Source organism: Periplaneta americana, chromosome 12 (assembly GCF_040183065.1).
Source record: "Periplaneta americana isolate PAMFEO1 chromosome 12, P.americana_PAMFEO1_priV1, whole genome shotgun sequence".
Lineage (NCBI taxonomy): Eukaryota > Metazoa > Arthropoda > Insecta > Blattodea > Blattidae > Periplaneta > Periplaneta americana.
Window position 1 is genome coordinate 137,651,331 of NC_091128.1, and position 15,131 is coordinate 137,666,461.

Genomic DNA, 15,131 nt, shown 5'->3' on the forward strand with positions numbered 1-15,131 from the left:
TGTCACCTGCACATTACAGCTTTCCAGCCCATGAATAACTCATCGAGTTCAGCGATGGAGAATGAGGTCAGTGTAACACTTGTTGGACCATTATAAATCCACTGTGTATGCTATAAAATCATTCAACAGATCATTAGAAGGCACAGATCATTGTATTCTGGGCAAATGGAAAAATATTTGTGTTTATTGGAATAAACTTACCATTTAGATGGAGATAAAGCTTCATTTCTTGATGGTATTTTTTCTATACTAGTTTTCATATTGCAGCATGTAAATAATTAGGCCCATATTCTCTTTTCTTAGAACAAAATTCTGTGAAATCTGTTATATAAATTAAGTTTTCTTTTCCTTACTACTAATTACTTTTATAGTGAATTCTTTTATGGCTATCTATTAAAGAAGCTACACCAGGCCTGGGCACTAACACCTCAATTAGGTAACTGCAGGTTACCCCTTAACTCCTCACACCATCTTCCCTGGCTGAGACAGTAATGTTATGGCCGATACGAGTAGGCAGGAAGGTAAGCATTGTTCAGTGACGGATTGTATAAGGCAGGCATTGTAGCTTTTACGAACTTTTGACTCTCGCTGGTCGCCTGAGATCCACCACTGATACACAGTGCCTCAGTGTGTGTTTGTTTATAGGGCGATATAAGCAAAAAGGATATGGGCGGAAGTTACTGCGTTCCCTTTTTCTTCCCTGTTGTGCTCAGGGCTGCACTACACATTATAAAGCAACTGACACTTAATAGTTAAAGGATATTAAAATAATGGAAATTTATAAATTAAATACAAAATGTAACATTACAGCATCCTTCCCAGAAATAAAACCAAATTTAGGTTCAAATACGAGAAGAAATGGGATTTGCAAGAAACTGCTCATACATAAAACGAAAATTCTGAAACATTGTACAGAAAAATGAAGCAGTGATTTAGTGACCTACATTCAACAATAACTTCAAACAGTACAGACCTACAGAAATTAGGAAGGGAGATAGGAAAAAGGCAACATTTAAAATATATCACACGAGTATTAAATATGTACATACTTTACTTTAATATTTTCCATTGTGAACATGTTAACGAGTAAGATGCTGGAACAAAAGGTGGCTATATAGAACAAATTACGCACATCCCCGCAGTCCATTTTATTCATATACATCCCTTTGAAATTCGTCTATTTTTATGAAAGAAATGTCTAGAAAATATTTATCAATGTAGTGGACAAATGGCTTATGTATAAAATTTTGTCTATGTATTAGTGATAATAACTCTTAGATAGATCAAAATATTTTAATTTACAGATAATATAAAAACAAGAGAAGGGAACAAAGAATGAGTTCATATCTTCTTATCGGTAAAGATATCTTAAACGTAAATTACGGACTTCAGATCTTAAATTCATTATCTGGCGCACACAAGTTACTATTAAATATTCTACCAGCAGTTATATACTCAATTACACTTTTAGTTCGTATTAAAGTCAGCGGAAAGGGGACAATACGTTTACTTTGAGACTAGTCCACAACAATATACTTAGATAAGAATGCAGAGTGTATTTCTGTTATTACATCTTACTACTGAGAAGACTCAAACAGTAGTATAGGATAAGGTTACCAGACGTCCACAAATTTTGCTTTTTGTCCCCAAACAAAATTCGTCCCTGGAATACCCCAAATTTAATAATTTGTACACAGATATCCCCAGATTCAAAGTGTTATTATAATTTTAAGAAAATGCTGTTGAATATCATTGTGCCTTTGGTATTCATTAATAAGATAAGATACCTGTGGAATGTATATTATTGAGATGTCCTCCAGAAATAGAAGACATTCCATTATTTTTCTGCCAAACTATATAAACTTGACCTGGATGAAATAATTTATTTATAAAATTTCTTGCTTCAAGAAATATGTAACTTCAGAGAAAATACCAAAGTGGAATGAAAAAATACTACTCTTTGCTCAAAATGATGTGAAATTTTTTTTATTTTCTCCGAGAAAATTATTTTCTTCCAGAAGTTCATCGAAGTATTTCTGCATCTTCCTGGAAATAACGTTCAGTGAAGATTTTTTTTTCTATGAAAATGTTGTAGAGATCCAAAAAGTCCAGAATGAGTTTAGAAACTGTTCGAGCCATGCTTGCTATCTTAACCAACGTCAATATGTTCTTTCAGGAATTTGCTGCAAAAGTGGGATCTAGAGAAGACCGGCTTAAAAAATCACTCTTTTGAAAACACCAGCAGTTTAAGTAGAATGAACACTTTTACTTACTTACTGGCTTTTAAGGAACCATTGCTGCTCTCACATAAGCCCGTCATCGGTCCCTATCCTGTGCAAGATTAATCCAGTCTCTATCATATCCCACCTCCCACAAATCCATTTTAATATTATCCTCCCATCGACGTCTCGGTATCCCCAAAGGTCTTTTTCCCTCCCAACTAACTCTCTATATGCATTTCTGGGTTCGCCCATACTTGCTACATGCCCTGCCCACCTCAAACGTTTGGATTTAATGTTGAATGAACATTTTTAATGTGTATAATATAGAATGGATATTTTAATTCTTTAAGGTGTGTAAAAATAATAGACCTATAAGTGAATGGCAAAGTAACAGAAATGTTGAAGGTGGTTTTTTCATATATCGATATCTGTCCCCAGAAATTGTGAAAAGAATCTGGTAACCTTAATAAGATATACAGTTTATACTGTATCATGTATTAACTTTAGTTACTCTGAGGGTCAATTGTTCAACACTGTTATACTTGGGTTTTCACATTAAAAGTATACAAAATACAAACATGAGATCTGTGTTCTCTGCACATTCAATTAATTGTGTAGAGTTATTTCACAAAGAAGATTTCTTCCTTGTTAATGTGAATTACTACACAAGATAATTTTAAAGTAATGTTTTCAGAACAAATGATACTAGTGAAACCTCAATACTTCATGTACTGAAAATTATTTTTACAGGTAGCAAAGAAATACACTCAATACTCAGCATTCCATACACAGTGGAACTTCGATTACCATCATAAAAAACCAGACGATTATCGGAATAACCAAATTATTTCAACACACATTATAGCAACAATTTCTTCCAAAAATAAAACCTAGTCCCACATAAATACATCTTTTAAGATATAACATTGCATAAAATTATGTATTACTAGATATTCAGGGCGGAAGTAATAAAACGGTCCAGATTTTAAAAGCTTATTTCTTGAATAGTGTACAACAGAAAATTATAATATATTATTCCCAAATGAATACTTTCCCCGGGGGAAGGGCGGGATAATTTTTTCCCCAAATATTAACATTGGTTTACTCGACAAGTGTATTAGAGAAGCTGATAAGGAATGATTTATTCCTTTGCAGTTTTTCAATAAAATGGACGGTTTTCTTGCAAATTAAATAAAAAGATTAACACATATTGTTACTTCATGCCATTAGGAAGTCTGACAACCCTAGTAGTGTGACTAAGGGACTGTTCAGACCGATTGCATATGTGCTTTCGTACGTGAACTGGCAATGTGCTGTTGCCATACTATCCAGACTTTCAGTCTAGTTTTCTATTAACACTGCACTTAATTACAAAACGCATAATATGTTTTTCCACTTATTTTAATGTATTCTATTGTCCCCTTCAATTTGCACAGTTATATCACTTTCACCCTGTATTATTCCTTAACATGCATCATGTTAATGTGATTCAATGAAAATTATTAAATCCTTTACATTTCTTGCAGAAATGCTAACATAAAAAATTCTGTAAATTTCCTTAACATTGAATTGCATGTTTTGTTGGGATGCTATGTTTATTTACAGACTTTGAAATAGAAATTAAAAGCTGAAATACTCTTAGAATCCGTCAAAAGACAGTGGGTCAAGAAACGAAACACTTGGGCATGTAACTAGATGCTCGAGAATATTCCAATGTTAGGACATCCAGGAGAAATGTACCAGTACATTCTTTTTCTGTTACCAACGCAGTGAAGCCTGAGGAATCGCCATGTGATTACCTGACATTCACAATGGTTGGACAAACCTTGGGAAAAATTTAACCAACCAATCAGTCCAAGCAAGATTTGAACACACACCCAAGAGCAGCCTCAGATCTCAAGTTCAACTTGCTATCTCTGAGCTAGTAGGCCTACATGGTCCAGCAAAATTCACTTTTAATCAAATTTCGACAACAAATTAATTTAATAGTATTTAATAGCGAATTATGGTTAGCAGAAACAACAATAATCGAAGCTCCACTGTTGTGGGTTTTTATATTGCATTGGAGCAAGGAAAGAAGAAGGTAGGAGAGGAAAAAAAATTGTTCTCATTGACCCTATAGACCAGAGTTTTTCAACTTTTTTCAGCATGTGGCACACTAACAGTATAATTTAAAATCCTGCGTCACACTCATATAATCCAAACCAGTGGTTTCCAACCAGAGGGAATTTTTAGGGTTTTAGGAGGGAATGTGTTTACTGAATGTTGACTTGTGCCTTGTTCGCTGAAAGTTGACTCTTGTGAACTCACTTCTTTACTACTCTTTCCACTTTTATTTTTCCAATTTTTGCTACGACAACCTTTACTATTCCTATTTCCTCACGGCACACAGGTTGAAAAGGACTGCTATAGACAGATGAAAGGCGTATCAGATTTATACAGAATGCCAGGGTATGACTTCATGCATTTCCAACTACCCAACCATATATATATATATATATATATATATATCCAGTATATTTAAAAATATGACAGTTCTAACCGAACTGTAAACAAAATAATACTTGTGTATCGAGTGCTTGTTGTAATTCATCACCATCAATTGAAATAATGTACAAATTCACGTCATATCTTTAAATCAAAATAATCACACATCTGATAAAACTGTTACATCTACATACTGTGATACGATATTTGAATATATTATAACACTCTGAACAGAATAAACAACTTTTAAATCTCTTACCATATCTTCTCAGGGTCTCAGTATGCAGGAATTAAAAACTGCAGTCATATCTTCATTGCAGATCAGCTCATCACTATTGAACAGTTACGCCAACTTCTGCCTCATGTAGCATTCACGAAGTTGAATATTTAGTGACAAACACTTTGTCAATGTTATAAATACTCAAGCAAGCTCATGTGCGATTCATTAGAAGAAAGAAGAAAATTATACTCTTGAATTCGACATGAATGAAGGTATATATCGATTTGTGAGAAAAAAATAAGGTTAGACTTTACATTACATATTAAAGAAAGAAAAGTAACTTAAAAGGAAAAGTTTATACTATCTCTGATCGAGTTGGTAAAAGCAAATTTTACAAAATTATTTTACAATAAATAGAAATTATTTTTTTACCACTCCAAATATTCTATAAATAACAAGAACAAACAAAATGAACAAAAAATTATTTCAGTCTTGGACGTTTCATTACATTATTTTATTTGCAAATTTTTGTAAGGTTTGCACACTGTACAATAGCAAGCTTGCTTTTAAAATTAAAAAAAAATTACCGGCAATCTGAATGAATGAGGAAAAGGACAGCGCTGGAGATGTTTACACAATGGGAAATTGCAAATGATAGTGAAAAATAAACCTTGATTCATTCACAACTTCAATATTTCAACTGTCAAGGAACCAGAAAATTATAGATAAAAATTTTCTAAATTAAATTACTACAATCACTCAATCAGTTCATTTTGACATCTCTATTCAGTGCTGAAATCAACGTAAAAACAGAATTCTCACAGTATTCACAAGTAATGCCTCGCTCAACATCTACCAAAAGTTACCAAAAGAATAGCACGCCATCCAGTACCACAATGACTTAAAAATCTCTTGTAACTTTCGGTAGAGACCAACACTACGCTAATATGCACTGGTTTGTTCACCATATTCCGAAAATTGGAAAAACTGCACTCCACCAAAGCGTTGCACTATCACAAGAAACAATCCCAATGTCAAATAATGCATCCCACCTAACACCTCACAGATGTTTGATGATGATAAATGCTGCGCATGATAGCATTCTGATCTTACAGTGGCAAAAATATTTCGCCATGACTCAATGAAGATAACCCTGACTATGAAGAGATAGTTCTTTCCCACAAATTGTGTAACACGTTTCATTACTATGAATGAATGAATGTAAAACCATGTTATACCTCCCACAAGAGTTGGAAACAATTTTGAATCATGTTCGAATTTGATAACCAATAACAATTGGGTCTCAGCTGGAACAAAACAAAGAATAGCTTCTATTACAATTACAAACCCGACACATATATAAATAATTATTCCGACCGTGTCTTATTCAGTGTTTATTAACAAGTCTCACAAATATATGATTACACAAGTTCCACTTGGAAAAATAATGAGAGGGGGGGAAAAAAATATACAATGAGAGAAAAAATAATAAAGGTCCTGTTCTTTCATAGGTTCAAACATGGTGCCTTTCTTTTCTTTCCTCTCTTAAATTATTATTCGAATAAGCGAATAACCTCCCATATGATATATGAGCCTAATCTAGGACCCAAAGAAAGGGATAAGGATCAAGGGTACGGAATGCCATTCCAAAACCGGATGGATTTAAAAAATGGATGGCAGTGTAATGAAGCAGGGAAAGGAGCGTGATTTTAACTGGCAACTAGAAGTGTCCAACTAGAACAGACAGTCATGCTGAGGAGTGGTCTTCAGGGTGGACAAGATGAGACAGTGACAGAGGGAAAAAGAATTTTAGGTTTTCAGGAACTTCCTGTGACCGGACAAAAGTAGCATACCATCCCAGCAAAAACCCAGATCCATGCTTGCATGCTCAGATCAAACTGTTCAGCGAGTCATTATTTTGCTTTTAATGCTTCACATCATAAAAAAATTACACCTACTTTGACACCACCGAAAAAATCTTTTTTTTTTTTTATATTATTAAAAACCACCAAGTGTATGTGCAAATAATTCGAAGGGAGGGACAACAAACTATCGAACAAAGTTCTCTTTTCACGAAATATCTCTTTAATCAAAAAGAGGTGGAGTTGAGAGATGAATTATTAGCAACGGCCAGAATTAAAGAACACCAGTGTCAGGAAGTCCCTTAAGTTGTTTGATTTCATTGTTGTTCTTGTTCTGTTATTTATTTTTTGTTTCTCTATTTCTCTTTAGAAAATGTAGAACGGACAGCTGATTTTGGGTAAGCTGGGCCGCCGTAGGAGGTCGAGGGCATCACATGGCGTACTTGCGCGTCCATTCCCTTGCAAGTTCATTGTATTTTTCCCTATCCGTCTTGTATATCCTAGCTATTTCTGGCACTAACGGATCATCCGGGTTTGGGTCGCACAACAGAGAGCAGATGGACAAAAGAACTGGAAAGAAATTGAAACATTAAACACTCTTATACAAATATTTCACAATTCAAAAACAGACAAACCAACACAATGAATTATTTATAACAGAACAATGTTTAATAAAAGGTTCTAAGGAAATTATTCATAAATGCAGAATACATTTATGTATACAAAGGATGATGACTGAGGAATGTTTCAAACCAATCTATCAACACAATTCATTTAATCACCCTTTTGAGTATCAGGTATCAGAAAAACACAAACAAAACATACACAATACCATGAAACAGTACACATGCTGAGGTATGGATGTCCACTGTAGAGACCAACCAATTTAATATACTTATACCAGTGCCCAAAACAAGACTTTCAAATTCGACCAGTACACAACTATTTCAACTATTTCGATTGCCCACACATTGTTTTTAATAGAAGCAAATATGAACAATTTCACCAATGAATTTCAACAGATCAATAGATGCACACTTTCCACGAGCCCTCTCTCCCCTATCTGTCGCGATATAATCTACCACTACTAGACAGATGGGGTCATTGGTTTACTATTTGAAGGGTACATGGGAATAACAATCAAGGTCCATTTTAGAAAGTTTCGAGAAAAACGAATTTTAAAGTTTAAGCACTTAATACTTTGTTATATGTGTATTTAATAGAAATTGACGTAGTGGTATGTCAAGAACGATGATTTCTTATTACTAGCTAGACCACATGATAGTACTCCCTTTCCACTATAAGATAGCATTATTAACTCAATTTCGATTTTTGATGGACCTTTATCGTTTTTCCCGTGTACCCTTCATTTGGTAACAGGGGTGGCATTTCAAAATTAACATGGTCATATTTAAAAGATTTGCAGGTTCTTCTCACTTGGTTGTGTGACACTATATTAGGCATAAGACACTATATTAGGCATAATCAGACATTCAGTAAAGATTCATCACCTATAGTTTTCTCAGTAACATATATTGATATAAAAATATTTACAGTACAACCTCGATTATTCGGCACCCTATTAACCGATTGGTGGATTATCCGACTATCTACAGACGTGGACGAATTATTAGCAAAATTGAAGATTTTTATTATATATTTTTACAAAATATGATTCTTCGATTTAGACTACAGTTGACATTTTTGTGTATTTCCAAATAATTAGCCAAATTGAAGATTTGTATTGTATATTTTTCAAAATTTAACTCTTCAATTTGGACTACATTTGATATTTTTGCATATTTACAAATTATTAGCAAAACTGAAGGTTTTTATTGTATATTTTTACAAAATTCGATTCTTCAATTTGGACTACAGTTGACATTTTGGATATTTCCAAATTATTAGCAAAACTGAAGATTTTTGTTTTATTTTTACAAAATTTGGCTCTTCAATGCAGTTAAAATTTTTGCTAATTTATAAATTATTAGCTAAATTGAAGATTTTTATTATATATTTTTACAAAACTTGACTCTTCAATTTAAACTACAGTTGACATTTTTGCATATTTCTGTCTATTGTAGTGATGGAAATATGCAAAATTGTCAACTGTACTTTAAATTTAAAAGTCAAATTTTGTAAACAGAATTATCATAAAAATCGTCAATTTTGTTAATAATTTGTCCACGTCTGTATTTCTCGCCCCCCCCCTTTTTTTGCTTCAGAAATAATATAACTTATATGGAGTACTGTTTTGTACATTATATCAGTAGGTCTTATGTATTTTTTTCTAGAGAGTGTTATTACAAGCCTTTATCTTTACATAATATTGTCTACTGTTCGAATTGCCGTTCTATATACTCGTAACTTCTATATAAAATGTCTTCCATGGCTTTCAACAGAAAACGTGTTTTACCAAGTATCGAAAAAAGTGCAAATAACTGAATGTTTTGGGAAAGGGAAACTGTGGCTCATATCACATCAGAATATGAGATTGGAGTTACAACTGTGCGATTTAATAAAAAAAAACAAGGATAAAGTGTAAAAAATATGTAAATCTACAACATACCATTATTCCTATCTTTCCTGAGACAGCCATTACAAGGGCTTTCTTTTCCCCTTAAAATCCCGTCGCTGACAACCAAACCTAAATTAGTGAACTTCTGATCCACTACCTAGCGAGTTAAATACAAAACCGCGGAGGAAATTACAAAATCTTCCATGTTACGGATTATACGATTTTTCTGATTAACCGCTCAGTTCATCCCCTTCACTACCACGGAAAATAGAGGTTCTACTGTATAACAAATAAAATAAAAAATTATAAAGATAATTCAAGATTAATATAAAATTAATTATTTCATTATATTATTCATCATGTTTATTTTTTTTAACATTTTATTATATTTCAGGACCCCTGAGGTTATCAATGTAAAATTAGCTGATGTCAAATAGTAATGAAATTTAAATTGAAATTAATCTGTAATTTGTTTACCGCATAATGATTTTTACTTCGCATCAATTTTCTTGATAACATTACCATACAAGAAGTTTTAACTCTTCAATGCTTTAGCAAACCCATTAATTTTGGTAATTAAAATTTTCTTATTTTAATGAAAAGAGGTTTGAAATCAAGTCTGCAAGCAGGCTGCTATAGTGTACAATAAAAAAAAAAGATATGGTAATAGATACAGTACCAATGATTTACTTCATGCACCAAATGTTAAAAATGAACCATTACTCTTTCAGTGCATGTGTGTTTATCAAACTTACATACACACACAATGAATTCTACGTTTAGATTAAGTCTTCTGCAAACGTCACTCCACGCAAAGTAATCTCTAAAAATAGTTTTACTTAAAATAATTTTAAATTATTTAAGTAATTATTTGCACATTTTATACAACAGAAAACTTGTAGAGCAAGTATAACAGTTTAGAATGAATTTCAATGTTAACTATTCTGACAATGTTATATTGATTCAAAGTTGGAACATTAAAAACTATCTTTTAAACAAGTACAATAATGCAACACATTGGTACATATGCAAATGTGAACTATGTCACTATGTGCGGCTGAACAAATTAAATTTTAATTTTACAAGTCTTAACTCTAGTATTTCCCTACAAAGTATTGTAGCTGGCACAATTTGTGCACAAATGCTCAGATGCAAGTGCTTTTTAATAGTTATTTATGGTACTTGTGAGGTAAGTGCATCTTTATTGCTTAAATTACACGAGTGCAATAAAGATCATGCTCACAAGTACCATACGTAATTTTATCCATGACCATAACGAAAAATTATGTTTTATAAAAGAAAATATGTTGAAAATAAGTCCTCATGTAATCACATATCATGGCATGGATTTTAGAATCAATACGTTACTAGGTAGGTCATGATGTAGGAGACCATGATTAGTAAAGAATGGTATCTAAGGTGTTGGATAAATAACAAATTATAATTAATTATTCTAGTAACTAATATATTAACGTCTTGAGTAATAGTTCAATGGAAAAGCATACGTGTGTACCCGGGTACTAGGAAAATACTAATGAACTGTGAGATAAAGTTCAAACTGTGAGGTAAAGTCTTTATCTCACTAGTGAAATAAAGTAATGTTGAATAAAAGCCTACTTTACAAACCCAAAAGTATTTAGTAAAGGCATGTTTTTCGTTATGGTCATGGATAAATTCAATTTATTTTACTGGGTTATTTTACGACGCTGTATCAACATCTAGGTTATTTAGCGTCTGAATGAAATGAAGGTGATAATGGCGGTGAAATGAGTCTGGGGTCCAGCACTGAAAGTTACCCAGCATTTGCTCGTATTGGGTTAAGGGAAAACCCCAGAAAAAACCTCAACCAGGTAGCTTGGTCCGACAGGGATTCGAACCCGGGCCACCTGGTTTCGCGGCCAGACGCGCTGACCGTTACTCCACACGTGTGGACTTTAAATTCAAATATACTTGTTTATTAGGAATAGCGTGTCAGAAGAGAGAGAGATAGAAAATTCAAGGCGTTAACTCGAGATTCCAAGCTTTCTTTAATGCTAAAGAGTTGGAGGCATTTTGAACATGCACTGCATGTATAATAATAATAATAATAATAATAATAATAATAATAATAATAATAATAATAATAAAATAATAATAATAATAATAATAATAATAATAATAATAATAATAATAATAATAATAATAATAATAATTCAAATCATTCACAACATTCAGTATATTATGTCAATTCTATTCGTAGTATGGATTTCATAAACATATGCGAGAAAAATTTGTAGAGAAATTTCTTCATGTCAAAAGTGAGTTTTCAGTCCTCTTACAGTACATAATCTTCTTAGAAAATTGGAAAGTGTGAAAGACAAAAACCATAAAAGTCGACATAATTTTTGATTCAAGAAATCCTTAGCAATTTAACACTTCGCGTAGAGAATACGTAAAACAAACAGTATGTATGTATGTATGTATGTATGTATGTATGTATGTATGTATGTATGTATGTATGTATGTACATGTCCCAAGGGTGCCGTCTACTGATCCAGTATAATATGGGAAAGCGCTCGAACATTTTTTTTGAATAACCGTACACAAATGTAACGCTTCAACTTATTTGATGTTAGTCAATTCCCAAGATTTTGTTTATAATGTACTTATTTGTAATCTCAGAATAATATATTTGCAAAGACACAAGATCTTTGTCAAATAGCACAATGAAATCTCAACAATAATATCAACATTCCAAGTGAGTAAACACTGTCATTACAAGTTTTATTCACTCTTCCTAATAATTTCCTTAAATGTGAAAATGTATATACAGTAATTGCAAATCAAGTTTTCAGGTATAACTCCCTGTAAAGTTAACTTGAATAATTTCGAGGGAAAAATTGTTCCGGGGCCGGGTATCGAACCCGGGACCTTTGGTTAAACGTACCAACGCGTTCCCGGGTAGCTCAGTTGGGAGAGCGTTGGTACGTTTAACCGAAGGTCCCGGGTTCGATATCCGGCACCGGAACAATTTTTCCCTCGAAATATTCAATGTATATAATTGTTTGCAAAACCAGACACACATAAAATACTCAATCTGATTTTTTTTTTTTTTGCTTGTATTAGTCATATTACGAACTATAGAGTATCATAAACCATGTATATTGCAACTAAGTTCTTCATATATCGAAAATGACTCCTCGACAATTACATTATAGGCTATAAAAACAGTAATTTTGACGTTTCCTCTTTTTCTTTAATCTAGACGTATAATGCACAACGACAATCTACATCTGTAAGATCCGTTGGTTTCTCAGAAATTTCTTTCAATTTGACACAAAATCATCTATATTTTAAATTCTAAAAAGACGCAAATCTTGTAATGATGCAGTGAACAATAGGGCATGCTGGGTATTCCCCACGCTCGGAGAGATATAAACACACTCAAGGCCATCTTAAACCTTGTCACTACAGCACGATCACAGACTTGTTTCGACAAATGGGAATTCTATATGACACATAGCATGCCAGTAAGATAAACGTAGGAAGCGGAAGTTACAATTTCTGCCCAAGTTAAGTTGTGTTATTAAAGTAGGTATATTTCAGAATGACAAAACCTGTATTATTAATCAACCTGGAGGCATTTTGTAATATACACGATTAATGTTAAACTGAGTTTGAACTACTTTATGCCCCTCTGTAGTCACAACAAGTATCTTTACTCAAATACATTACTGTTCTAAACTAAACTACGCGAATTTTACTTTCAACTTTGGACACGCAAAACGCAGGTAATGGTGATTAAAAGGACTCTGATTTGGAATGCGTAATTTAAAAAAAAACAGCCAATATGACTGTTTTTAATTTACAAATCGTTAAAAATTGCCTACAAATAGGTGCCTAAAAACTTAAAACATTAATTAATTATTCGTTTCAGAACACATTAAACAATCCCCATATTGTAATACAAACCGACCAGACTGTAATAAAATTAATGTTTCTCAATACAAAATATAGTCGGACCATCGGATCTGTGCCCCCGTAAGATATGCGAACTGAACCCTAATTCCTTCTCAGCCTCGGTAATTCATTTCTCTCCCTGCATTCCTATCTCTCTCTTTTCTATCTCTCTCCCTTTCTCTCCCCCCACTATTCACAATTTTGAGCCTTCTTGTAGAAGAGTTTATTTGCACTTGCAGTCTAGTGTTGTCAACTCAACATGAATACTGTAGCACGGAGTGGCGAAAGAAATATTATTAAGCAAGTACGTAATGGCATTTTGCGATGAAGAGAAACAAACAGGTCAATATCTGTTTCCTATAAATCAGGCAACGAAAAGAGCAACTGATATCACAGGTGAGGCTTATTTTATTTCAATTGATTATGTATTAAAATTACTTACTTAACTAATACTAATAATACAACATTTTATGTAATTTATATAGACAGGTCAGAACTCCTAATAAAGAAAATCAGGAGAGAGGGAGTCTGTGCAGGAGATGAAAAGCTAGAATCGCCAGAGAAGAACAGACCAAGGGAACTTTTAATTCTTGTAGATGATATGAACCGATGTATTTTAAGAAGAAATATACAAGAATTTTATACCGTTCAGAAAGAAGTTTCAACATTGAAGAAATTACTGAAGCTTGCGAGAGAAGCAATAATTTCCAAGGTTGGAGAGAGAAACTACGGAAAGTGATTCGAGACATGGGATTTAGGTTTAAAAAATGTAGAAATACAAGATGTATTTTGATTGAAAGAAATAATATTGCAGCATGGAGGACCAGTTATTTTGACACCGTTTGACGGAAGTTTGGCAACATCCCTATTCGGCAAGGTTCGCGGCCTGCTGTTTAACGTGGTGGGAGGAAAGCGGGTGGAATGGAGTGAGTACAGGCGTTAACTTTTCCAAGAACGACGACAGCGCTGAAGGGGCACAGATCCGATGGTCCGACAATACAGAGAGTTCGTACGTAGACCAGTTCCAGGTAGAAATGTTCCATTGGCTTAATGACAGTAGTGCGGAGCGCCTATCTCGAGGAAGCTAGGGGGCAAGGGGTGGAATGGGACCAGTCTGGGTAGGGAAGCGTGCACGGATATGTCCATTTGTCGGTGTATGACCGCTTGCCGCACGACAACATATTTTGTTAAGTAGAAGTTACAGTTAGACCATTCTGCATAGGAACTTTCTGTACTGTCTATGTAAATCTGATTCTTTGATCTAGCAGCATTTATGCAGACTGCGGAAAACGAATAGGTACATCGCTCAGTGAACTTTTTGCCTATATTATAAATATAAACTTTTTGTATAGTCTGATAAAACCCACACCTATGCACCTATATGTCCTAAATTTAGTTTCCTCGGCTTATATGCATAATAGTAGTGGTTCAGAGACCATACTTCAAATTCAAAATCATTTTTCATCTTGTATAAACAAACAAGAAATCAATGAACATAAGTAACACAATATGAGCTATAAAGTGTCAATTCATGTGTCGCTCTGCTCGTTTTTCAAACTTTTCCTCGATTTTGTACAAAGCTCTTCCCAATCCTGTATCGTAATATACTATTTCCTCAACTAAATGCATTATACAAAATATTTGCAAAGAACAGAATATCACAAAAGAAATAATGGAGAAATGAAGGAACGAAAGGTGAGAAAAGAGAACAAAAAATTAAATTAAAAACTGAAAGAAAATGAAATTAAAAAGAGAAAGACATGAATAAAAGGTGTGTAAGAAAGGAAGAAAGCATGAGAGAAAAAAGGACGAAATGAAGAGAAACTACAGGGACATCATTTTATTTTTACGAACATTTTTAATATTAACCTGGCTGTACCTTT

At 33.4% G+C, this 15,131-nt stretch overlaps 1 protein-coding gene across 1 annotated transcript in view; it reads right to left on the minus strand.

Annotated features, from left to right (window-relative positions):
• Positions 1-5,421: 5,421 nt before the first annotated feature.
• eff (ubiquitin-conjugating enzyme E2 eff) overlaps positions 5,422-15,131 on the minus strand; it is a 57,182-nt gene continuing 47,472 nt past the window's right edge. The window contains exon 6 of the mRNA XM_069842124.1: positions 5,422-7,361. Coding sequence (XP_069698225.1) covers positions 7,222-7,361 — 140 coding nt within the window. The 3' untranslated portion in view covers positions 5,422-7,221. The remainder of the gene's footprint in view (positions 7,362-15,131) is intronic.